We start from the raw sequence: 25,403 nt of genomic DNA, 5'->3' as shown, positions 1-25,403 counted from the left end.
ATAGATAGATAGATAAAGGGATAGATGAATAGATAGATAGATAGATAAGTGGATAGATGAATAGATAGATAGATAAATGGATAGATAGAAAGAAAGAAAGGAAAGAAAAGAAAGAAAGAAAGAAAGACTTTTTAAATTATATGGTCACAACAAAAAGAGATATTTACAGGAAAATATAGAACAATTTTCAAAGAACCAAAAAAGGTTAGGATGAATAAGAATGAAAAGAAGTTAAGAGAGAAACAGAGACAGTTTGTGTGGAGACTCAGAAGTGGCCCCTGTACTGATTCCCCCAGGCAGGTGGAGAGCAATGTTTCAACATTCAGCATCAAGCAATGAACTACAAACTTTTGAACAACCACAGTCCTACGAAAGTGTTGCCGATGTGAATACATCGTTAGGCCGATCACACGCATGACACAGCATATATATTGATAGCTATTTTTATTATTACACTTGACAGATATTACCCGCTGCCCGCGGGTCCTAACTTGCGTATTGCTGATATAGTCACTGAAACATTAACATTAACATTAGAAACAATGAAAGAAAATAATAATGTTATAAGTAAAGCGAATGCATGAATTCATGAATAAAAAAATAGTATGCAAGGAGCTAAAAATAGCTAATTGACCTGAATTCATTTTTTTTATGATAACATTGGCGAACAAATGTAGACCTATGTAAAATGCTTTAGAAAAACAAATTTGAATGTTAATTTGAAATGAAATCACATTTTTTCTATCTTTTTTAGTTTTGGAGATCTTAAAATGACAGACGGACGGACGGACAAACAGATCAAATAAAACTATAAGCAACTTTTTCCCTTTCGGGAACAATAAAAACGAGAGAGGGAGAGAGAGAGAGAGAAAGAGAGAGAGAGAGACTTAGAAAAAAAAGAAAATACCCAGAGTTTTATCGCCCCCCCCCCCCCCATCCAACATCTTTCTCCCCATTCCACCCGTCACTTTTCTCGAATCAAACCGTGACATCGTCCACACATTGACTCCTGACCACCCGTACACCGAACAGGAGCTAGGGGAGGGGGCGATAAAGGCTGACGGCGTCCAAACAATGACGCCCCCCCCCTCCTCTCAACAGAGCGGCTAACAACGGTCCACGCACAAGAAGTAGAGATAATTAAAAGGGACGGTCCGTTGTTTACGATGACCATGCCCAACCATAAAAGCACTGACCGGTGACCACAGCATCCGAACAGCGGGGACGGAAAAAAAAAAGAAAACCAGCTTTGGCGACTGGTCATAAATTGGTCACTTACACCGCCATGGACGTCCAATGGTTTCGGACGTACTTAATTCTGCATACAAAAAAAAATGTTCGGACAGTCACTTAACGAGTGTCGTCCCCTTACAAGAAACCACGGGGGAAATGAGCTTCAAGAAGCAATATGGTGATGTTCAGTACTCTCGAAATAGCACTAAAAATACCTTCACAATAAATATCATTGTCTATCCCCCCCCTCCCCCTTTTCGGGTCTAATAACACTGTGTAAGTAAACGTTTAAAAAAAAAATCACTATCGCTAATGTGGTATCGTTTATGTGGTATCGCTAATGTGGTATCGCTAATGTGGTATCGTTAATGTGTTATCGCTAATGTGGTATCGCTATTGTGTATCACTAATGTGATATCGCTAATGTGGTATCGCTAATGTGGTAGCACTAATGTGGTGTCGCTAATGTGGTATCGCTAATGTGGTAGCACTAATGTGGTATCGCTAATGTGGTAGCACTAATGTGGTATCGCTAATGTGGTATCGCTAATGTGGTATCGTTAATGTGGTATCACTAATGTGGTATCGTTAATGTGGTATCGCTAATGTGGTATCACCAGTTCGGAATCGCCCCTAAGTCCAATTACTCTAATGGGTACCCCAAGTTAGTTAAGGAGAAAAAAAGCCGGTTAGTCGTTGTCCTGGCCACATGACACCATCGTTAACCGTCGGCCATAGAAACAAATTATCTTTTACATCATCAGCCCTAAACATGGTTAGGCCTGAAAGGGGTGCCTAACTTACTTTTACCAATGTAACATCATTAATAAGGTATCGCTAATGTGGTATCGGTAATATTGCATCACTAATGTGGTATCGCTAATGCTGCATCACTAATGTCGTATCGCTAATGTGGTATCGCCAGTTCGGAATCGCAAATGTGCACTTATTTTTTAAATCCGATGCCTAAGCAGACGAGTCTAATGGCAGATATTAGAGCCGGAGATAAGATTACACAGGCCTGAGGAATAGACAGAGGCATCCAGGCTGTCTGTTCAAAGCAGATAATGGTTTTAAAATTTATATTTTCAACATCTGAATGGGGAAACGGATCAATACATTGAAAGAGGTCTGTGCGTGAGTCCGTGTATTTGTGTGTGTGTCTGAGAGAGAGAGAGAAAAAGAGAGAGAGAATAAAGATTTAAACCAAATTATATTAAAACGCTGAAAACAAAAAGAAATAAGCTCATTATTTAGTTCTATTTTATTAATTATGCGAATGTCTTTGAGTCCGAAGAATAAGGAAGAGTGACGTATTTTACATTTCAGCACAGACCCTGCAGTGACCAACATATTTTGCCACAAATGACACAACTAAAGCTTTATAAAAAAAATAATATTAAAATGTAAAGGAGTTAACAAAAAATGAAGGTCCTAACATTAAGAGAAGAATTATAGAAATCCTATTATACATTTTTATACAATCCTTTCCCCTTTAGTTGGGAGGCACGGTGGCTGAGAAGAAAAGCATTTGGCTTTCGAACCTGAGGTTCTGGGTTTGAATCTCGGTGAAGACTGGGATCTTGAGTTCGGGATTTTTAGGTTGCCCCCTGAGTTTCCTAATGGGCACCTGACATTAGTTGATGAAAGTAAAGGTGTAGGTCGTTGTACTGGCCACATGAGACACTAATTTTTAACTGTTGGCCAAAGAAACAGATGACATCATCTGCCCCATAGATTGCAAGGTCTGAAAGAGATACTTTACTTTTTACTAATTATATCCCGAAAGTCTGCAGCCATATTATATACTAATATCCAATTAAAAAAAAAGAAGTTACTTTTGGAACTCACTTGCCAAATACTGGGTTCAGCTGCTTGGAAATATAATTGTCTTTGTCATTCTGAGACTTGGAGCCCAACCTAATCACCAGGTAGGGATCCGCCTTGCCGTTGATGTCCGCAGGGTGAAGGTCGTTGGCCTGGGCAAGAAGAAGAAAAGGCGGGCGATGAGTTATATTATACCATTGATGCCAGTTGCTAACAGTCACTAGGAGTGTGTTTGTGTGTGTGAGAGAGAGAGAGTTTGTGTGTGTCATCGGGTGTTTCCACACCTGGGAGGATAATTAGAGTGAAATCTTTAATTATCGACTTGGACCAAACACAAACAAGAAAAGAGATCTTAAAGTGCAATTTGAAAACACAAAATTGTAAGACCTGGGACTAAGGGAGATAATGTAGCATAAGATTTGGCACGTGCATTATCTCCCCTTGAGAAATGTCCACTAGGCATTTCAAAAATTATAAAATTACAGAGCATGCTTTTGAAATAAGAAGAATAATATTTCTAAATTCACTATTCCAACTTGGATAAAAGTGTGCTGTTTTAAGAAAAAAGGTCTACTAGGTTGTTGCTGGCAGGTTACCTACTACAGTAGGTTGTTGCTGGTAGGTTGCCCACTACAGTAGGTTGTTGTTTGTAGGTTGCCTACTACAGTAGGTTTTTGTTGGTAGGATGCCCACTACACAAGGTTGTTGTTTGTAGGTTGCCCACTACAGTAGGTTGTTGTTGGTAGGTTGCCTACTACAGTAGGTTTTTGTTGGTAGGTTGCCCATTAAAGTAAGTTGCTGTTGGTAGATTGCCCATTAAAGTAAGTTGCTGTTGGTAGGTTACCCACTACAGTAGGTTGCTGTTGGTAGGTTGCCCACTACAGTAAGTTGCTCTTGGTAGGTTGCCCACTACAGTATGTTGCTGTTGGTAGGTCGCCCACTACAGTAAGTTGCTGTTGGTAGGTTGCCCACTACAGTAAGTTGCTATTGGTAGGTTGCCCACTACAGTAAGTTGCTCTTGGCAGGTTGCCCACTACGTAGGTTTTTGTAAGTAGGTTGCTGTTGGTTGACTTCAGTTGCAGAGCGACAATGGTTCATCTAGTAAGCAGTGCGATCCTGTTGTAACATCAAAGTTCCTTTTCCCGGTAAACCATGGTAGACCATGTTGTCTATGTCGTCGGTAGAAATGTGTCATCTACAAAGGGATTCAGCCTTCTTTAAGGTTTTACTTTTCAAATGTTCGTTTCGAATTGAAGATTATTACATCCTAGCACAAACCTCTTGTTGGAAGGCGGAGGGTGGCGGCGGCCAGGGTTTCATACCGAGGCCACCAAGACGTTAGTCCAGAGCACATACCACACAACCAGGCATTTGTCTCTTGGTTGTGACAAGGCAAGGACTAAAGTAAACTACGACTGCATCAGAGACCTGCTATCCGCAGATGACTGTGCCCTAAATGCCTCAAATGAAGAAGACCTTCAAAAGAGCCTGTCCCTCTTCGCTAACGCCTGGAAAAATTTTGGCCTTACCATAAATGTAAAAAAACAACAACTGAAGTGCTGCACCAATCTCCCCCAAATAAATCTGTCACAGAACCAGACATTCTCATAGATGGCCAGAAATTAGTTAAAGTAAAAAAGTTTGTCAATCTGGGAAGCACTATATCAGCAAACTCCAACCTAGATGATGAGGTTGACTTCCGTGTTGCTCGTGCCAGTGCTGCTTTTGGCAGACTTCAAGGACAAGTAGGGCAACGGAGAGGACTCAGCATCTCCACAAAACTGAAAGTCTACAGTGCTGTAGTTCTCCCGTCACACCTATATGCATCAGAGTCCTGGACCCTATACTCCCGGCACATCAAAAAAGCTGAACTCCTTCCATCTATGCTGTCTAAGGAGTATCCATAAGGTGCGTTGGTCCGACCACATACCAGACACAGAAATCTTAAAGCTGTCCAACATGCACAGTATCAATGCGACAGTAAAAAGGTCTCAACTTCGATGTGCGGGACATGTAGTCCGCATGCTAGACAAACGCCTTCCCAAACAACTTCTGTACGGGGAGTTGTGTGCTGGAAAGCGCTCCCAGGGAGGTTAATACAAGCGCTACAAAACACTCTCAAAGAGCTCCTTGTTTGTTTGTTTTACATGTTTCGGATGTTCCTTCAGAGTTGAAGACAATTACTTCCTAGTCCAAACCTCCCGCAGGACGACGGGGGATGGGAGCGGGCAGGGTTTGAACCCGGGACCATCGATAAATCTGAACGACAGTCCAGCGTGCAAACCGCACGACCAGGCAGCCATTTACCTTCAAGGAATGCGATATCGACATTCACGGCTGTGAAGCACTAGCTCTCGATCGCTCCTCATGGCGTGAAGCTGTGAGTCTCGGAGTCTCAAGATATGAGGCAAGAAGAGTGGCCAGGGTGAAAGCTTGAGAGAAGAAGCAAGGTTATCTGCGACTGACCAAGCCCACCCATGCCACGTATGCGGCAGGCTTTTTAAAGCGAAGATTGGACTTTACATTTACCTTCAAGTCCATAGGAAATGAGAAATGTGCTCATCTTCGATCACGAAGGAGGAGCTCTCTCTCTATATATTTAATATAATTTAACATCATCAAAACAAAGTATTTGCATAACCAACAAAGGTAGATAATCACAACATTTTGAAAGTGTGACATCAATTATCTCCCTTGGGATTTTTTTTTTTTTTTATATTTTTGTTTTTAATTTGAAGAGAAATTTGTATTTTTGTTTAATGTAATAATGATCTTCAGTTGATCTGTTGTTAAAATATTGAAATGCAATAGTGATGTGTGTGTACATATTACATAGATAGATAGATAGCTAGATAGATAGACAGATACATACATACATACATAGATCATTGGTTATAGGTCATAGGGGATAAAAGTTAAACAACAAAAATCCCTACAAAGTCGTCCACTCAACTGACCTTGACTATGTAGACACGGACAAGTACTTTGACCGGCTCATTGCTCGGCAGACCTTGGAACAAGCCATAAGCTGGATCACCCCCTGTGATGGTGCAGTCCTCAATGTCCGGTGGCAGAGGTATTTTGTAGATCTTCATGGAACCCTGAGGATATAGACATCTATAAGATTATAAATAAATAAATATCCGAAGATTACAATCTTCAGTACGAGTAGAAAGTATGAACCAGTTATAGTTAGAATAATGGATTGCTAGTAGTTTTTTTTTTAAAGTATGTTATCCGATCTAAAGGTTACAATTTGGAAAAGCAGAAGTGACCTTGAACTTCCCGACGACTCTGTTCTCATCCGGTTCATCGTTTCCCATGTTCTTGCCTCGGTAGAGTTCAAAGGTATGCAGCCAATCCCTGAAGCCTTCAAACTGGGTCTGACTCTCCAGCTCGGTGGGATACACCTTTGAACAACAGAACAAAACAATAGTTGGTTATAGCATTTATTAGTCGTTTATTTCATTCGTTAACATTTTATAATGGGCAGATGTGACCCCGACCCCTAGTCCTTAATCTCTAACCTTTAACCCTATACCTGATATTCTGATAAGTAATTTATAGTATATCTATTTTGTGATAAATTGCTAATCGGACATAAGGAAAAAAAAAGAGATTCAAAGTTGAGCGTAACCTTATTGGGGTTCATTGCGGCATCACTAAAGACTTTTGACATTAAGGTTATGTGAATATAGCTTACGTTAAACACCTAAGAGGGAAAAAAGGTTAAGCTCAAATAGATCTAGTTAAATATATATAGATATAGATATGAAAGATTTTATCAAAATGAAATCTACAAAAGAAGATATGAGATACAATAAGGAGCTGTTGTTATATTATATTATATTATATTATATTATATTATATTATAACACTTTTTCCCTTCCGTTTTGTAGAGATGAACAATCATCAATGTTAACTAGTTATGCTTTTCATTTGCTGCAGGCTACAATGTTCTAATTTCAAATGAATTACTATTACATTGTATTTCCAATAGTCTTATTTCGAGTTGCTATAAGGCGACATCATGATCAAAGCAACATAGCCAAAAAATAAATAAATGAAATGAAAATAAAAACTGCAAAAAATTATTATTAGCGCAAAGACTATTCTTCCTTTGCACCCAAGCCAAAAAAAAAATAATAATAAAAAAAAATAATAGCAAATAGTGCAGCCTATAAAGTGATCTTTCTTCTTTGTTCTCATTGTTATATTGGAGCGTTCAGATGACTAGACCAATACATGAGATGAACTGCGCAGTGGTTTCCAAATCATGGAGCTCTCTATATAGTTTTCTTTCTGTTGGGGTGTTTTGGGGCCAGTGTCTTGGACGGGCCTCTTGGTAAAGAGAGTAGTTTTGTAGAAAATGGTCAGCATTCTCTGGTGACACTCCACATGGGCAGATTTCACTGGTTTCAATTTTGAGCTTCCGGTACATGTGTTGCCTCATTCTGTTGTGTCCGGTCCTGAGTCGAAAGATTAGACGTTGGTCTTGTCGGGATAGCTTATAATAGGCATTACAAAGTGATAATTTATTTTATTTTTTCGCCCAATTGAACAATGTTATTTCATTGCTTTCAACACTATCTGATTCTTTCTAGATTTATACTGCAAAAAAACAAAGCCTGAACAAACTAGCCCCTAAAGAATTAATGATCCTTAAGTAATGGAATCTTTAGGAATCTTTAAATATAAGCTTTTCTACTATTACTGATCGATTAGATTATAAGTTGCTATTTATAGCAATATAGGCACAATAAAAATTTACAGTACTTAATAATGTTTTAAGACAAATTAAAAAAAAAATGATAATAATTATGTTTCATGCTTGAGAAGGAAAAAAAAAACAATTTTAGAATTAAAACTTAACCCATAAAACAAACAAAAACAAAAAAAAGGAAAAAAAAATCCTGTAAAAGTTGAAATTAACAAAATAAATTAATAAAAGATAAAAATGAAATGAAAATTACTAAAAAAGTAAAAATTTGAGCTTATAGTACAGAATTTATTTTTAAAATAGTGAGTTAAAAATGAAATGTAAATTAAATAAAGAATCTTTGGAAGTCTTCTGTTGAACGAGAAGGATAATGTCTTTCAAATGCAAGCAGTAAATAGCTAAAGCTATAGCCAATTGGTTAATTGCTGGCTGTAAATATTGATGATAAATAGAGAACAAAAGTAAAAATAATAGGAATTATAATAATGAAAAAAAAAAGTTTTAGAAAAATTATTCATAGTGTTGAATGTTCTGTTACCCGAATGAGAGAAATAACTCCTATATTTTCTTCAGAGTTATCATCCTTGGATTGTTTATTAAATTGAAACCTTCTCATGAAATCTGAGCGCTGAAATGTCAGAAAGCTGAGGATGTGAATATGAACCGCAGTTGTTGTTTTTTTCTAAGGCATTTCTAAATTTGTTTTTATAAAACGTGGATTTCCATAGTGGGGCCAGAAATGGTAAATTTCACAAGAATAATATCGTTCATTACTGATCTTGCGATCCATGGGACTCAAGATGTTAAGAGCTATGCTTTTTTTAATGTCCGACGGTTAACGAGAATGTCATGTGGCCAGTACACCAACCAAATGCTTTTACTTTCCTCATCTAGTATAGGGTACCTATTTAAGTTGGGTGGACTAGTGTAAAATCAAAGTCTTATTAGAATTCGAACTTGAGACCTTCTTGTTGGAAACAATGCGCTCTAACGCTCAGCCACTACATTGTAACGACATGAAAGCGCGTCTTTGTACAATTATGTCTGATAGTGGTGACATATATCCGTTAGTGTTGACTCATATCCAATTGCGGTGACTTATGTCCGATAGCGGTATCCTATATCCGATAGCTACGACTTATGCTCGATAGTGGTGACATATGTCTGATAGTGGTGACTTATAAATGATAGTGGTGACTTATATCTGATAGTGGTGACTTATGTCTGATAGTGGTGACTTATAAATGATAGTGGTGACTTATGTCTGATAGTTGTGACTTATATCTGATAGTGGTGACTTATGTCTGATAGTGGTGACTTATGTCTGTTAGTGGTAACTTATGTCTGATAGTAGCAAATTAAGGTAATTATAGATATGCCTGCAAAGAGTGTGGGCTAACTAATAGTGTCGGTGCGTAGGTTATGGTATTCTAGCACCAATGTTTGTTATGTGCACAATTATTGAACGCACCTTCTTTGATACCTTGCTTTTAAGCTTATAGAGGGTTTTTGTTAGTATGCTGGTGGAACACTTCTTTCGCTTGTGTCCCCCTGTTTAGGGTGAGTATTTAAGGCATTACTGCATTTCGCAGTTGTTTCGCTGCCCTAGCGTATTAGACTAGACCTTTCAATTTGTCTTTTCTTATGTCTCTACAGGGAGTTAGTTTTGGGATTATCAAGATTTACATTGGAGTTTGTTATCGACAGTATGCCAGTGTTGAACGTGCTATTGTGTTGAGTTGTGTGATAGCAGGGTGCAGAATTATTGTTTAATTACTATAACCACAATATTAGAATATTTTAGACTCAATGTCATTACTCCATCAGTTGTCATTATTACTTATATTCATGTCATTAAACAGTTACATTGTTAATGATTTATTATAAGCACGAAGGTGCCTGTTGAATGTTCAGGGGCCCGGGCAAACGAACTAAGGCTTTAACACAACCCTGACAAATGGTACGAAGAAAACCAATGTGATGGGGCCCCATGATACACCACAATTTTGTATTCTGAACTATATCTATACATAAAATGTATACTAAACTACCAAACTCTAATACTAATAAAGAGATCTATCTAAATGTCTAGTAAACACGTAAAGTCATGCATGCTCAACTAACAAATACATTTTAAAAATATTGAATGGTTTAAAAAAAACCACACATAATAAATAAAAAAAAAACTAAAAATGAAATAAAATTAAGAAACACGTAATATAGGCCTACAAACACACGCCAACACTATTACATAGATCTAGGTTTTAAAAAACTCCTGTCTCGCTCACCTTTAGTTGTGAGGTATTGCTCAGCAGTTTGTCCAACTTTCGTTGGGCCTTGGGGGACAACTGTTTGGCCAAGGTGCCTTCTCTTTGTTGGGGTCTGGATTGTCTCTTTTCTTTCTCTTCTCTGCGTTTCACATCTTTGTCAAAGCGCTTCGCTTGTTTGATTTCAACTTCTTTCAAGAAAAAGAACAAAGAAAAAACATATAAAATACTTACAAAAACACCAACAAACAAACAAACTAATATTAAATGTAATTTTATCATTAAATTTGGATCAGTTTTGTAATTATACATATGATTAACCTAGACATAATAAATATGTGCGATTCGAAATATTATTTATTAAGAATTGTTTTTGTTTAGCTTTCAGCTTTCTCAATGCGCTATGATCCTATCACTTGTCTGGACTAGTTGTGAAAAAGGTGTGTGTGGTGGGGGGGGGGGAGATGGGGGTATCTCGGTGAAGGATTACACGATCGTTTTTTAAATGCATAAAAAAATTGTCACTCAGAACTCAAGAGTCCTCAAGGAGACTAATTCAACATATACCACCAAATCTGTCAAGTACAATTTCTTTTCCTTGTTGAAGATGCCAAACAATAGTTAATTAACTAATTGGTTTAATTCTTATTTTATAGATTCTTGTGTTGTCAGTTGCAAAATTTGGGTGTGGGAGAAATAACGTAGAGAAAACTTTTACCATTCAGACAGACAAAGTTGATATAAGCTTTGTAAAAAGACAAGCTTGATAGACTAATACTGTAAGACTGAAACTATTATAGCCAACAAAACTAGCACGTTTATTACAAAGTGCCGGTACATTACAAAAGATTTATAAATGATAAAAATTAAGATATTTGACAGTAAAAAATGTATATTACCTTCCCCTTCTGTATCGTTAGGAAGACCTCCTCCTAAAGTTCCATAACTCCCGTTGGCTGACTTCTTAAAAGCATCATCTTTGTTATTACCCAAGTCTGCAACCTTACTCTCTGCTTCCAGAAGCTCCACGTTGAAAACATCGTTGCTGTGGCCATGTTCCTAGAGAGTTAAATTTTGGTTAAGAAGTTTATGCATAATGTTTACCAAAATAGTCCCCCTCATGCCCCCAATGCTTTTAATAAGAAGACGGCAATATCTGTTTGAGGTTTCTATTAAAATTGAAAAATTAACTAAATTAACTATAGTATAATGTTTGTACGTATTAAAAAAAATCACTGTGCAATTAAAAAAAAAAGTGTTACGTTTTTAAAATGTCTACAATCAGATATGTTGAAGGATTTAAAAAAAAATTAGCAATTAAAAAAAAAAACATGCTAGAGAAATTTATATTAACATAAACCCAAAAAATTAAAGATTTTGAAATATCATAGTAAATTTAATGGCATTCTGTTTCTTCGGTGAAACAAAATGGACTTTTTAAATACCAACATTCTCTTGATTTGATTAAAAATGGTTCTTACAAAATTTAAAAGGATAAGATTACACGTAAATGTATCTATTGTGAATAAGATTTATAGCTAACAAAAAAAATAAGAATTTGAAACAATACAAAAAATAATCGTGACCAAAGAAAGTAAAAAAAAAAAAAAAAAAAAAAATATAACAGTGAAAAAAAAGTGTTTTCCATTGTATAAATGTTTTTTACAGTTATAGTAGAAAAGTGGGTGGGGGGGGGTGGTAGAGTAAAAAATGAGGTTACTGATCAGTCCAATTCAGGTGATAATACATTTATATATGCATAATTTTTTCATTTAATATCACGAACTTCGTTTTAAAAAAAAACTCTTCAAAAGTTCGACTACGTGACAGGTTTCAATGTTGTCATATCCATCTCGTCCATTAGGTAGCAAATTCGGATATAGTCTTGATAGCAAACTGGTAGATCTAGGACTAAACTGGTAGATCTAGGACTAAACTGATAGATCTAGGACTAAACTGGTAGATCTAGGACTAAACTGGTAGATCTAGGACTAAACTGGTAGATCTAAGGATAAACTGGTAGATCTAGGACTAAACTGGTAGATCTAGGACTAAACTGATAGATCTAGGACTAAACTGGTAGATCTAGGACTAAACTGGTAGATCTAGGACTAAACTGGTAGATCTAAGGATAAACTGGTAGATCTAAGGATAAACTGCTAGATCTAGGACTAAATTGGTAGATCTAGGACTAAACTGGTAGATCTAAGGATAAACTGGTAGATCTAAGGATAAACTGGTAGATCTAAGGATAAACTGGTAGATCTAGGACTAAACTGGTAGATCTAAGGATAAACTGGTAGATCTAGGACTAAACTGGTAGATCTATGACTAAACTGGTAGATCTAGGACTAAACGGGTAGATCTAAGGATAAACTGGTAGATCTAGGACTAAACTGGTAGATCTAAGGATAAACTGGTAGATCTAAGGATAAACTGGTAGATCTAGGACTAAACGGGTAGATCTAAGGATAAACTGGTAGATCTAGGACTAAACTGGTAGATCTAGGACTAAACTGGTAGATCTAGGACTAAATTGGTAGATCTAGGACTAAACTGGTAGATCTAATGATAAACTGGTAGATCTAGGACTAAACTGGTAGATCTAGGACTAAACTGGTAGATCTAATGATAAACTGGTAGATCTAGGACTAATTGAAGCATGGTCACAATAAAAAGGGGATAAATAAAAGTAACAGTTTTTCTTTTGTCGAAGGGAAATAACTAATTATTTTTATATATGCATGTTTATCGTATTTTTTTTTTATACAGAGATTTAGGATGGCAGTGCTATTTATGAGTGGGCTAGATGGCTCAATGGCTCAATTCATGTAAAGTCTCTTTCTTCTATTGAGCTAGGAATTTATTTTTCGATTCTAAGGTTGTTTTGGTAGTGGGAGAATTATTTAACACTTGCCGGATATGACCCGCCAACTGCGGGCTTTAGTTTGGGTATTACTGATGTACTGGATTAGATTTGGATAAAACAGTGTGAAAATGGGGTTTACCCATTTGGCCGACATTTTATTAAATACAAAAAAAATACTATGAAAACGTATTTATCCGATTTGTTAAAAAAAAGTTTTTTTTTTGTTTACTAAAGATACATTTAGATATTTTGTAAAAAAATATTTTAGGGCCTGCCGATTGTGGATGGGACATTAAGCACACACTACGGTCTACGCCATGATCTAAAGAACATTTATGCCAAGTTTTATCAAGATTGATCAAACGGTTTTGATTTTTATGCGGACATACATACACACATACATAGTCATTATATTCTACTTTCTACTTTTTATTCTACTTTATATACAATTATCTAAAGAGCAGTTATGTCAAATCTCATCTAGATTAATCAAACGGTGTGGATTTCTATCTAACACCTAACATTCAATTACATATTATGCATTATGGGGCTGTTATGTAAAAGTGTATACTCCATATAAACTGTGCAATTATGAATATGGAATAAGTAGGTAGAAAAATGTATAGATTTGTACTTTTGTGAAGTATCTCTGTGTTTTATCGCTTTATTTCTAAAAGAAGAATAATCCAATTCTGTTACATACTAGAGTGGTGAGTTCTTTGTAACTTAAGATTTTGTTGTTTGCTTGTCATTGCAGTGAGAAAGACAAAGAAGCAAATGTTTTCGCTGAAGCATAAAAAATGTACATTGAAGAAAATCTCTGAATTAAAATGTCTGTCTAGCATGCTGTAGAAAATTGTTGAAAGAAAAAAAATGGAGACAAATCAATAAATAAAACGTTTACCTCTGATTTATCTGCCCCTTCCTGCATCAAATAAATAGTTTATTGGTTGACTTCTTCATGTATTTTGTTTGTTTGTTGTTGTCTTTTTTTTTTGTTGCTAAATTTGTAATTTTTTTTTTAAATGTCTCTTTGATTCTAACAATTTTATATTCATTTCTACTAAACCTATGAAGATTTGATTCTTTTTTATTTATAGTAAAACACGGGCAATGTTTCTCAGCGGTGGGCACTCACAGAAGGAAACGGTCGTTGGGGAGCCCAAGTAACGAGTAAATAGCACTGGTGGGGATGGGAGAGAGCCCCCAACAACCATATCACTATCCTTACACAGTTCCTCGATGGAAACTCGCACGCCTGATGTGGTACAGAAAATGAATGTGGGAAGAGTGCCCAGAGTGCTCGGCCTTCGGGCTCACCTCTAACTCGATCAACTTGGTATACCAGCCATCGGTAATAGAGATGTAATAAACATACATCTTTTTTTTCTTCCCAGACAGAAGAGCTGTTGAGACAGGCCAATGGTAGGGAGCATCCATTGGCCTAGGGTTCAAAGAGACTTCGACTCGACTCTTATGACAATTACGACGAAGAATAAAGAAATATATCAACATTCAGAAATCTATGATGTGTCTGTATTAATATCTTTACATTCCATTACATCTAAGTCCACCCAACTCTAATAAATATGTGACTTTAGTTTGGGAAAGTAAAGGCGGTTGATCGTTGTGCTGGTCACATGACACCCTCGTTGTTAATAGTTGGCCAAAGAAACAGATGACCTTTAAATCACCTGTCACTAGATCACAAGGTCTGAAAGGGGAAGCTTTATTTATTTTTCTACTTTTTAAAGCTGCAGAAATGCGTTAAAATATCCTAAAATTATTTTCACTTTGGGCGCCCTGCACAGTGACACATTTTGTCCATAGAAATCACATAAAAAATGTTTTGGATATTCCTTCAGAGTTGAAGATAATTTACTTCCTAGTCCAAACCTCCTGCAGGACTACGGGGGTATGGCAGCGGGGAGGGTATGAACCCGGGACCATCGAGAAGTCCGAAAGACACTCCAGCGCACACAAAGCAAGACCAGGCAGCCACCCAGCCACGTCCAGCAAGTGCCACTGCGGCTTTAAAATTAGATCGCCATCGAGGTCATTCAACTTTTTCTTTAGACAAAGTCAAAACGTTTTCTCTGCTTAGTGATACGCAAATTGTATTTCAACCATAATGATAAAAATAAAAAAAAAAGACAAAAGTTTTACAGTACGACAACAACTGAAGGGAACTAACCCTGATCAAAGTTTCCACTGAAGCGAAGTACTTGCTCCACCAGTCCAATGTCTCCAGGTCCAATTCATCGTCTTCCACTTTACTTTTAGTCTTTTTGTTCTCGGTCGTTTTCTTCTCTTTGTTTGTCTGAAGCTGAACAAATAAACAAAGAGAATCTCGTATCATTGTTCTGATTGCATATGAAATATGCATATCGAAATTTGTTCGTAATTTTTTTTTAAGAAAGAGAAAGTTATGAACAAGATTTCCAACTTTGACAAAAAGTTAAGGATCAAAGTGAAATAAATTCACATGCTCAACAAGCCAGACACACAGTGCCGGATCTTAGCAAGTGGAGGCCTTGTGAAAGATTTTTGTTTTTGTGTTTGGAGGACCCTACACTCTTTGAGTTTTAATATATATGTACTTAATAATATTAATAAACCTAAAAGCATTTTATATTCACCCCAAAAAAATTAAATAGAGTACTTTCAAATTTAATGTCGTTTTCTTCCTTTCTCCTATATTAAATGAGCACATGCTAGTAAAAGTTAAATAGTTTGGAAATGTGAAGACTTTAACCCCCGCACAGTCTTACACTGTCGTAAATACAGGCCCACAGAGTACATACAATAATGAATGGTTACTACTATCAGGAAAAAAAGGAAGGGTGGCGATGACATCAAGAGAGAAGGATGTCATCAAGAGAGAAGGATGTCATCAAGAGAGAAGGATGACATCAAGAGAGAAGGATGTCATCAAGAGAGAAGGATGACATCAAGAGAGAAGGATGACATCAAGAGAGAAGGATGACATCAAGAGAGAAGGATGTCATCAAGAGAGAAGGATGACATCAAGAGAGAAGGATGACATCAAGAGAGAACGATGACATCCATAAAGAACTCAATGAGTGACCATGCTTTTGACAAATGTTTCTCTGTTGATGCACTCACTGAACGTCGCTCCCAAACGAACCATTATACCCTAGTCGCTTTGGTGCTGTAGAGCACAATACTTATCTTCTATGTCAAAGAGGTAGACCCTGCTTACCGTGTCTTAATTTCGAAATCTTACCTTGTCACAGTAGTAGACCCTGATTACCTTATCAATGACGTAGAGTATAAGCTTACCACGTCAATGATGTAAGCAATGCTTTTTGTATCAAAACGTCAGACCGTGCTTACCTTTATAAACATCGCTAAACCCTGCTTACCTTATCGTTGAGGTTGACCGATGTATACCATGTCAAAGACCCTTGCAGACCCTGCTTACCTTATCGTTGAGGTCGACCGATGTATACCATGTCAAAGACTCTTGCAGACCCTGCTTACCGTGTCAATGGTAATACACTGGTCCTTGCTAATGAGGGGAAGATTCTCGTCCACATTAATGGCCACGTCTTCAGATCTGCGAGACACCGGCGAGCCCGACTGAATGATCTTCACACTGTCCAGGCCTTTCACTGCAAACAGTTGGGGTATCAATATTTATTGATAGGATTTTTTTTTTATAAAGCCTTCAAATTTTGAAAAATGAGGAGTCAACGTTGCACACAAACTCGTGGGCGGACCTTGCGGGTCAATTATTCTCATGTTAATTAATTTGTATATGATTATGTTACGTCCTTAAAACATGTTATAAAAAATTTACCTTTTATTTATTTTTTGTTTTTATTTAGTTTATATGTATATGTATACTTAGTTCAAATTAAAAGGTAAATTGCGCATTTTAATTGACTAGGATAATTGCTTTAATTTCATTCAAAAAATGCAATTTGGGTCTTGAACCCCTGACCCTCAGATTTAAAGTAAGATGTTCTACCGACTGAGCTAACCGAGTGCTATAAATATTCGAAGAAATTGCTGATAAAAAGCCAACAGCTTAAACGCTGAAGCGTAATCTTTTAGTTTCAATATTTCAGCTTTAAAATACATACTGGCTCGAACTTGCGAATACAAAAATCGTTTTTGGTCAATTTAAAAGCTGCGGTGTAGATCTTGAAAATGGCTTAGCTGTCTTAGTTACATATTAAAATAAACAACAGGTTACATTTTCATATTTTATCGTCCCCGACACGTGGGAGAACTACTGATTATGAGTGAATGAATGAGTGGTCAGAACCAAGAATTTTATATTGTAGATATATAGAGAAAAGTTATCTTTTCTTGTGATTCACAAGACTGCCGATTTTAAACACTTGACCTTATGTTAAAAAAAAACACAAAAAAACTCATGTTAAAATTTGATTTTTTAAAGTCAACATTTGATCAAAGATGATTTACGCAGCAAATACAGTTGTAACATGATTCGAGACAAATGACTGTCTAAGAACGAATGAATATTTGACAAAAGACAATGATATACTCCGTTGACATTTGGTACTATTTCTATTACGGGGGAGGGAAATTCAACAGCGGTGGAAATGAAGTGCGTAGAAATTTAACACTGAGAAAATGATATGTGTGATAATGTAAGTAAGGTTTCCCCTTTCAGACCTTGCCATCTATAGGGCAGATGATGTTAAGGTCATCTGTTTCTTTGCGCAACGGTTAACGGGCAGGGTGTTATGTGGCTAGCACAATGGCCAACCGACTTTACTCTCCTCAAAAAATATCAGGTATCCGTTAGAGTTTGGCGGACTTAAGGGCGCCCTAAACAAATCCCGGAATTCAAAATCCCAGTATTCACCGAGATTCAAACCCAGGACCCCAAGGTTCGGAAGCCAAGCGTCTAACCACTCAGCCACCGCGCTTCTGTTTGAAAATGAGAAGAGTGGAAATGAGATATGTGTGAAACTGATTGGATGACGTCTTCTACTGATATGGCCCGAGGTCAGCTGTTCATATGACCAACACAATCACATGGTCATCAAGAACATACAACTTAATTATTTCTAATGGCATGTCTGCCATGTCTGATACCAATCGTTATAGGACGCTTCAACATTGACCTGCAACATCACAACCTGTTGGAAGTATCTAAATGTATACATCTTTATGTAAATTTTTTGAAAGTTGGCAATGATATTTGTATGCAGTATAAAAAATCCGAAATAGAAATGGAAAAATAGTTCACCAACATTTAGTCATTTAAATATAAGTACATATATTTCCAGAAAGAGCAAACATATGTTTTTACCACTGTGTAAATGACACTTTCAGATGAACTTAAAAAAGAGTTTTCACGTTAACGTGTCATCAAACCAAGTTTGAGGCTTAACAGCATTGCAGTGAGCTCATGAGGAATTTAGTGGACTACATATATAAGTTATCTCATGCTTAATAGGCCGAAAGCGCCAAAGTGCCATCGCTCTATGTGATAAAAAGAATAGTATCAAAGACAGAAACTGAATAAAGTTTCCAAAAAAAAAAAAATAATAATATGAGGCAAATGTAAAGCTCTGTCTCTCTATCCAATGGCTAACGAAGGTGTCAGGCTGCCAGCCAAACGACAAACCACCCTAACGGTACTTCCCAAAACTAAGTCAGGTACCTATTAGAGATGATTGGTCTCAGAAGCATTCTTAAAATTCCGAGATACTAAATCGTTATTGAGATTCAAGGTCAACACCCCTAGGTTCGGACACCAAGCGCTCAGCCATTACGTCCCTTGACAAAAAACTAAATCTCGTTTTAAATCTTATTTAAGTTTTAGTTTCCGTATTTCGTCTTTACTAATTTTTTTTTTCCGTTTTCCTTTCTCTCTGTATGTCATGTCATGATGAATGGCCTTGACCTCAGTTTAAAGTTCAAGGGACTTACACTAAGAACCACTATGCTAATGACTCACGTGGGAATATCTTCTGTAGAGTGTTCTTGGCCTGGGTCGTGGTAGGTACATACATGAACTTGTGCAGGTTGCTGATCACGTGGGTGCCCACCAACGTAAACCTCCCAAAACTCCGACAGTCAACACAGCGAATAGTTATAGGCGGACAGTACAGCTCGTTCTCCGGCAGTTCCTGTAAAGGGATGGAGGCAGTAGAAAATATTTGCGACTACACTGTATACTGTCTGAGAGAGAGAGAGAGAGAGGAGAGAGAGAGAGAAGAGAGAGAGAGAGAGAAGGATAGAATGAAGATGGGGAGGAGAGAAAGAAAGATAATAAGTGAGAGAATAAGGATAAGATAGAAATAGAGAAAATTAATAGAAAGAGAAAAAATAATGAAAGAAAAAGAGAACAGAGAGGGGGAGAGAGAGAGAAAGATTGAAAGAGAGAGCAATATAGAATATAGAGAGTAGAGAAAGAAAAAGTTAGATAAAAGGAAGATAGAGAAAGAGAGCGAGAAAAAAAAAGAGAGAAAAGAGGAAGATATAGAAAGAGAGAGAGAAAAAAAGAGAAAAAAGAGGAAGAGAGAGAAATAGAGAGAGAGAGAAAAAAAGAGGAAAAGAGAAAGAGAGAGAAAGAGATAGAAAAAAAAAGACAGAAAGAGAGAGATAGAGAAACAAAAAAAAAAACAACATAATTACTATTTAATTCTTACACATAAATATTTTAAAATATAATATTTCTTTGTTTATTTGTTTTTTGAAACTGTTGTATGAAGCATATTCGTGGATTAAGCAACTGTGAAATACAAAGTCACAAGATAACAAAGACTGGATATGACTTCAGTTGTACCCGTATGTCCAGGTTCCGGACACCGACGTTAAGCCCCCCCCCCCCCCACCAGGTAAGCTGAGTGTGATTGACCCCAAATAGTGTCATACTGTATTCAATGCTCAGGACAACAACAAACAACAAGTCCTGACTACTTTACATCAGCTTCACACAAGAGAGACTAGCAAGTTTTGTCTCACGTTTGTTGAGTGCGTTGTTTATCCCACTCAGTAGAAAGTCAACTAGGATCTCAAGCTCTCTTTCCATAGAGTAAGTTAAAAACAGACTTACAATAACTGAGATCATGGGAGGGGGGCTATGAGGGCTTTAGGCCACATTTTCGTTGTTATAGGAATGACGTGGGCAGATGGTGGTAAGCGTGGTCGAGAGGCTAAGTGCGCTTGAACTTGGCTATGCTTGGCTACCTAGAAGGGGGATCGAGGCAGCACGGAAAACCAACTCCTAGATACCCCCCCCCCAACTGGTCCACAAATGAGATTGGACCAAAAGCGCTCTAAGCATGCAATAAGCATGAAAGTAGCGCTATATAAAAGCTATAATAATAATAATGAGACCCACCGCCTATGGCTCGTTTTTTTAAAGACAGTAAGGTTATTAACGCCGGAAGTGGTAATGGTTCTAAGCCCACCATTGCCTATAAAATGCTTCTAATGGCACGCGTCTCAAATAGCCTCTGACAATCAGGTCAACTCCTGGCCTTCACGTGTGGCTCAGCTATTCCGGCGGAACTATTACCACAGACAGAGGAAGGAGCTAGGGCGAGCAACTGGCGCCTAAACCAGTAAGCTTCGGGCAGGAGGGGCTCGTTAGCCTTGGATGGCTACTCATCTAGTGAAGGAGAACTCAATGCAAACCTCCGCTGACTTGCAGATATACCCAAACACAAGGAAATGCTTCTGTAGACAACCCTGAGGAAAATCCAGGAGCTGGTGACTCTAAGGCAGATTGTATGGCATACTGTGTTACAACCTGGCAAAACTTGGACACTTCTGATTCCAAACTGTATCGGATATTTCCATTTCTTTGGTCAGCTGCGTTAAGGCCCGCCCGCTCCCCCCCCCCCAAAAAAAAAGGGGTGGGGGGACTGCTGAGTGGGAGACATCGTTACTACCATATATAATGCCCAGACTTTCATCTCGGTTCTACTAGATGAACCATAGTCGTTACGACTGAAGGAGGTCCGAAAATAGTTATATATTTTTTCATTAAAGGGGCCCACGGACCATTGTCACTAGTTCTCGCCTTTTATAAAAATCCTTTTACAGACCTTACAGTGTAAAACTAGACTAACGCATAAAACGTAGGCCTAATATTATTATAGCCTACACCTGTAAACCGTGATTTTAGTGTCCTGCGGTAATGGTAGTGATTACAAAACAAGATTGTAAGCCTATATTTTATTCTTGTAGAATAGGTAGCAATAGGTGCATACCATGTGGTACGCGATTTGTGTGGCCCGAACACTATACTATACTAATGCTAAGTTCTCATAATTCACAAGTATTTAATCAAAAACAATTGAAAATTTATACTTTAAAACTATAAGGAGACTCTAGTTAATACAAAAAAAATATTACGTTTCTGTCAATTAATAACATTAATTCATGTGTCTAAACAGGTTAGTACATATTGTAATATAAAACAATTTCGAATAGTGATCTCTTTATGTAAACGAACGGGCCCTGATTCAATCTTGCAAAGACGAAAAATATAAGAACATTTCACTTTCCGACGTTTCCGTAGGCCTAGAACAACTAAACATCTTGCACGCTCGAAGCCGCAGCGGTTAAATGTACCGAAAATGATTCTCTATTCGTAATTTCGACTCCACCTTTTTAAATAAATCCGACATTTATACAATTAAATTTTTAGTTTCATTTAGTATTCGTGAATAATTTTCCATGTTTCCAGATATATGAATAACACCTTAGTTGGTAGAGTGTCAGACTCTACATCAAAAGGTAAGTGGTTCAAATCATTAGTTTGTTTTTTTTTAATTTATTTTTTAGAATTTTTTAAAATAGTGTTTTTGCACAATTTTTTTTTAAATATTTATCTACATAAAAGTAAAAAGGAATTAATAACCTCTATCATGAGATAAGTTAACTTTATTGAAACAATGGATAGAGTTTGATACAATCAAAGAGTCTTTCAAATATGTCGATTAAAAGCTGAAAAGATGATGAATATCTTATATTGTATGTAAGATTATTTTATAAGGTGTAGAATAGAGGAGGGGAGGGGGGAAGTGATATTGGTAATCGAATTCACAGCCAAACATAGAAGGGGGGGGGGCAAGTGATATTGGTAATCGAATTCACAGCCAAACATAGAAGGGGGGGGGGCAAGTGATATTGGTAATCGAATTCACAGCCAAACATAGAGGGGAGGGGGCAAGTGATATTGGTAATCGAATTCACAGCCAAACATAGAAGGGGGGGGCAAGTGATATTGGTAATCGAATTCACAGCCAAACATAGAAGGGGGGGGGGCAAGTGATATTGGTAATCGAATTCACAGCCAAACATAGAAGGGGGGGGGGGGGGCAAGTGATATTGGTAATCGAATTCACAGCCAAACATAGAAGGGGGGGGGGCAAGTGATATTGGTAATCGAATTCACAGCCAAACATAGAAGGGGAAGGGGCAAGTGATATTGGTAATCGAATTCACAGCCAAACATAGAAGGGGGGGGGGCAAGTGATATTGGTAATCGAATTCACAGCCAAACATAGAGGGGAGGGGGGAAGTGATATTGGTAATCGAATTCACAGCCAAACATAGAAGGGGGGGGGGGGGCAAGTGATATTGGTAATCGAATTCACAGCAAAACATAGAAGGGGGGGGGCAAGTGATATTGGTAATCGAATTAACAGCCAAACATAGAGGGGAGGGGGCAAGTGATATTGGTAATCGAATTCACAGCCAAACATAGAAGGGGAGGGCAAGTGATATTGGTAATCGAATTCACAGCCAAACATAGAAGGGGGGGGCAAGTGATATTGGTAATCGAATTCACAGCCAAACATAGAAAGGGGGGGGGGGGCAAGTGATATTGGTAATCGAATTCACAACCAAACATAGAAGGGGGGGGGCAAGTGATATTGGTAATCGAATTCACAGCCAAACATAGAAGGGGGGGGGGCAAGTGATATTGGTAATCGAATTCACAGCCAAACATAGAAGGGGGGGGGGCAAGTGATATTGGTAATCGAATTCACAGCCAAACATAGAAGGGGGGGGGCAAGTGATATTGGTAATCGAATTCACAGCCAAACATAGAGGGGTGGGGGGAAGTGATATTGGTAATCGAATTCACAGCCAAACATAGAAGGGGGGGGGGCAAGTGATATTGGTAATCGAATTCACAGCCAAACATAGAGGGGGGGGGCAAGTGATATTGGTAATCGAATTCACAGCCAAACAAAAGATGTGTCTGGGAGAGGTAGCGTTATAAAGCGGGCCGTGCAATTAGATGTATCGGTTACCAGATATTAAAATCTAAGTGTTTTAAGGGGCAACCTCGTTAACCGTGGGCAACAGAAACAGATGCCTCATAGATTGCAAGGTCTGAAAGGGAAACTTTAAATTTAACAGTAATTAATTAATTTTGTTTAACAAAGAAACGGGGAGATAAAACATGTAGTATTGAATGACAGCAAATGAACGGTGCTCCTTCTCCACTCAATACAAGATTATTTTGTTGTTGTTGAAAGTTGTTAAAGTACATTAATGTGGTAATATGGCGTATTACGTCGTTATCTGTTGTGGATGAGGTATAAATAATTAGATGTTTTTGGTTTTTAGTTACATTACACGAGGATCTGTAACATTTACATTTCAACAGGATATGCTTATTATGGTCGTGAGCGATGAAACCCTTCGTGTCTTGGGTTGGTTCGCTTCTGCCTTCCTGCTAAGTACTGAACCAGGAAGAAAGACAACTGTGGAGTTCCTGTGTTCCAACGGTTTAACAGACTTGAAAAAAAAAAACCCGTTTTCGGTTGCCTAAGGACAGAGTCCATTGCACTGGCGGGAATGGAAGAAAGCCCCCAACTAAAATGTCACTATCCACACACGTTCCTTAATGGACCGTTCTTATGGCGGACACCTGCACGACTGATTTTGTACAGAGAACGAATATGGGATAGTTCCCCTGATGTGCTCGGTCATTGGCCTCGCTTCTAATCCGAGCGCCTCGGGATATGAGCCTTGGGTAATAGGGATGTAACAATTTACATCTGCTTGGATCTTTCCCAGACAGAAGTTTGTTCGAACAGATAGAGGAAGGCAAGCTTGCATAGTTCTAAGAGTCTTAGACATTTTAAAAGACTTGGAGATGCAAGTTATCAGTCGTTAAGTACTAAATTACAAATAATATAAAGAGAACCATTGCTCATCTCATATACTAGGGTGCAGTGTTTCCCAAAAATGTGTTCCCAGCAACACTAGGATTCCTCGAGGCTTCAATTAGGTTCCACGAACTAAAGGAACTTTTAACTAGTAGGTCTGTACATGAATTAGTATACAGAGAAAAAAAAAAGAAAGAAAAATGATCTGTATTAGCTCTCCTCTTATATAGGGCAGACGTTCTTTACATTATCTTTACATTATCTTTACATTATCTGCCCTATAGATCGCAAGGTCTTTACTAACTTAATATCTCGGTGAACGAAAAAAAAACAATCTTATCATTATGAACTTTGAACTGATCTAGATTCTGACTCTGGGGTCGTGGGTTCGAATCTCGTTGAACACTGCGAATTTAATTTCGGGACCTTTGGGCGCCTCTGAGTACACTCTGATGGGTACCTGACATTAGTCGGGGAAAAGTAAAAGCGGGTGGTCGTTGTGTTGGCACCCTCGTTAACCCCACAGAAACCAGAGGACCTTTACATCATCTGCTCTACAGATCGCAAGAACTGAAAGGGAAACCATTTTTGTATTATATTCTGGCTCTAAGTTGAAAAAAAGCTACAAAGATCAACGGAGTGATTTTGAAACAAGTCTGTCTGAAAAGTACGTTCATATTTTAAAACAAAAATAAAAATAAAGTTTTGCCTCAGGTTTCAAAAACATTTTTAAGATGCTGGATTTTCTGTATTATGTTGCATCAGAGTCAAACTATGGAAACCGGTTTGAGGCCAGACCAGATATTCATATTTACCTTACCAATATTAGGTCAGATATTAGGAAGTTAAGCTCTCCATAGATACAAACCTTTTTAATATAGAATAAAATTAAATTCTACTTTTAGTTATAGTATGATCTAATATTCAATTATGTCAACTCATTATGTCCAAACTTTAAATGTTCACGTGTTTATTTCTCGAATAATGCTGACAAAGACCTGTATGCCCCATTGACATTTGAAATATGTTTTTTTTTTCATTTCAAATATTTCCGCATTAATTAGGCCAATTGCCTTGTGATTTCAAAACCAAGCTTGTTTATATCTGAAGATATTATACATGAAACTGTATTGGTACAACTTATGGTGTAATAAAATGTCATAAAGCATAAAAAAGAAAAAAAAAGTTATATGTTATAGTTTTCTACTTAAAATGAAAAATAGAATACGGTTAAAGTATTAATATTTTTTTTTTTTTAAATTAAACAAATGGGAAATAATCCAACTTTCACGTGGAAGAAAACATGGATAAATCAAATGAAACGAAAATGATAGATAAAGTAT

At 37.4% G+C, this 25,403-nt stretch overlaps 1 protein-coding gene across 7 annotated transcripts in view; it reads right to left on the bottom strand.

Annotated features, from left to right (window-relative positions):
* LOC106074152 (otoferlin-like) overlaps positions 1 to 25,403 on the bottom strand; it is a 181,065-nt gene that overhangs the window by 46,573 nt on the left and 109,089 nt on the right. For 4 of the 7 annotated variants that reach the window (XM_056030247.1, XM_056030252.1, XM_056030248.1 and 1 more), the window contains 10 exons: positions 18,879 to 19,050; positions 16,421 to 16,551; positions 15,111 to 15,242; positions 13,821 to 13,841; positions 10,947 to 11,106; positions 10,069 to 10,238; positions 8,319 to 8,408; positions 6,336 to 6,470; positions 6,018 to 6,161; positions 3,085 to 3,212 (listed from right to left, as the gene is read on the bottom strand). In XM_056030247.1, the coding sequence (XP_055886222.1) occupies positions 3,085 to 3,212; positions 6,018 to 6,161; positions 6,336 to 6,470; positions 8,319 to 8,408; positions 10,069 to 10,238; positions 10,947 to 11,106; positions 13,821 to 13,841; positions 15,111 to 15,242; positions 16,421 to 16,551; positions 18,879 to 19,050 (1,283 nt within the window). The remainder of the gene's footprint in view (positions 1 to 3,084; positions 3,213 to 6,017; positions 6,162 to 6,335; positions 6,471 to 8,318; positions 8,409 to 10,068; positions 10,239 to 10,946; positions 11,107 to 13,820; positions 13,842 to 15,110; positions 15,243 to 16,420; positions 16,552 to 18,878; positions 19,051 to 25,403) is intronic. The other 3 variants (XM_056030249.1, XM_056030253.1, XM_056030250.1) reach the window with 3 other exon arrangements.

This window comes from Biomphalaria glabrata, chromosome 5, assembly GCF_947242115.1.
Source record: "Biomphalaria glabrata chromosome 5, xgBioGlab47.1, whole genome shotgun sequence".
In the NCBI taxonomy this organism is placed as follows: Eukaryota; Metazoa; Mollusca; class Gastropoda; family Planorbidae; genus Biomphalaria; species Biomphalaria glabrata.
The sequence above is the reverse complement of the archived record's forward strand: the minus strand, read 5'-3'. Positions and strand labels throughout refer to the sequence as shown.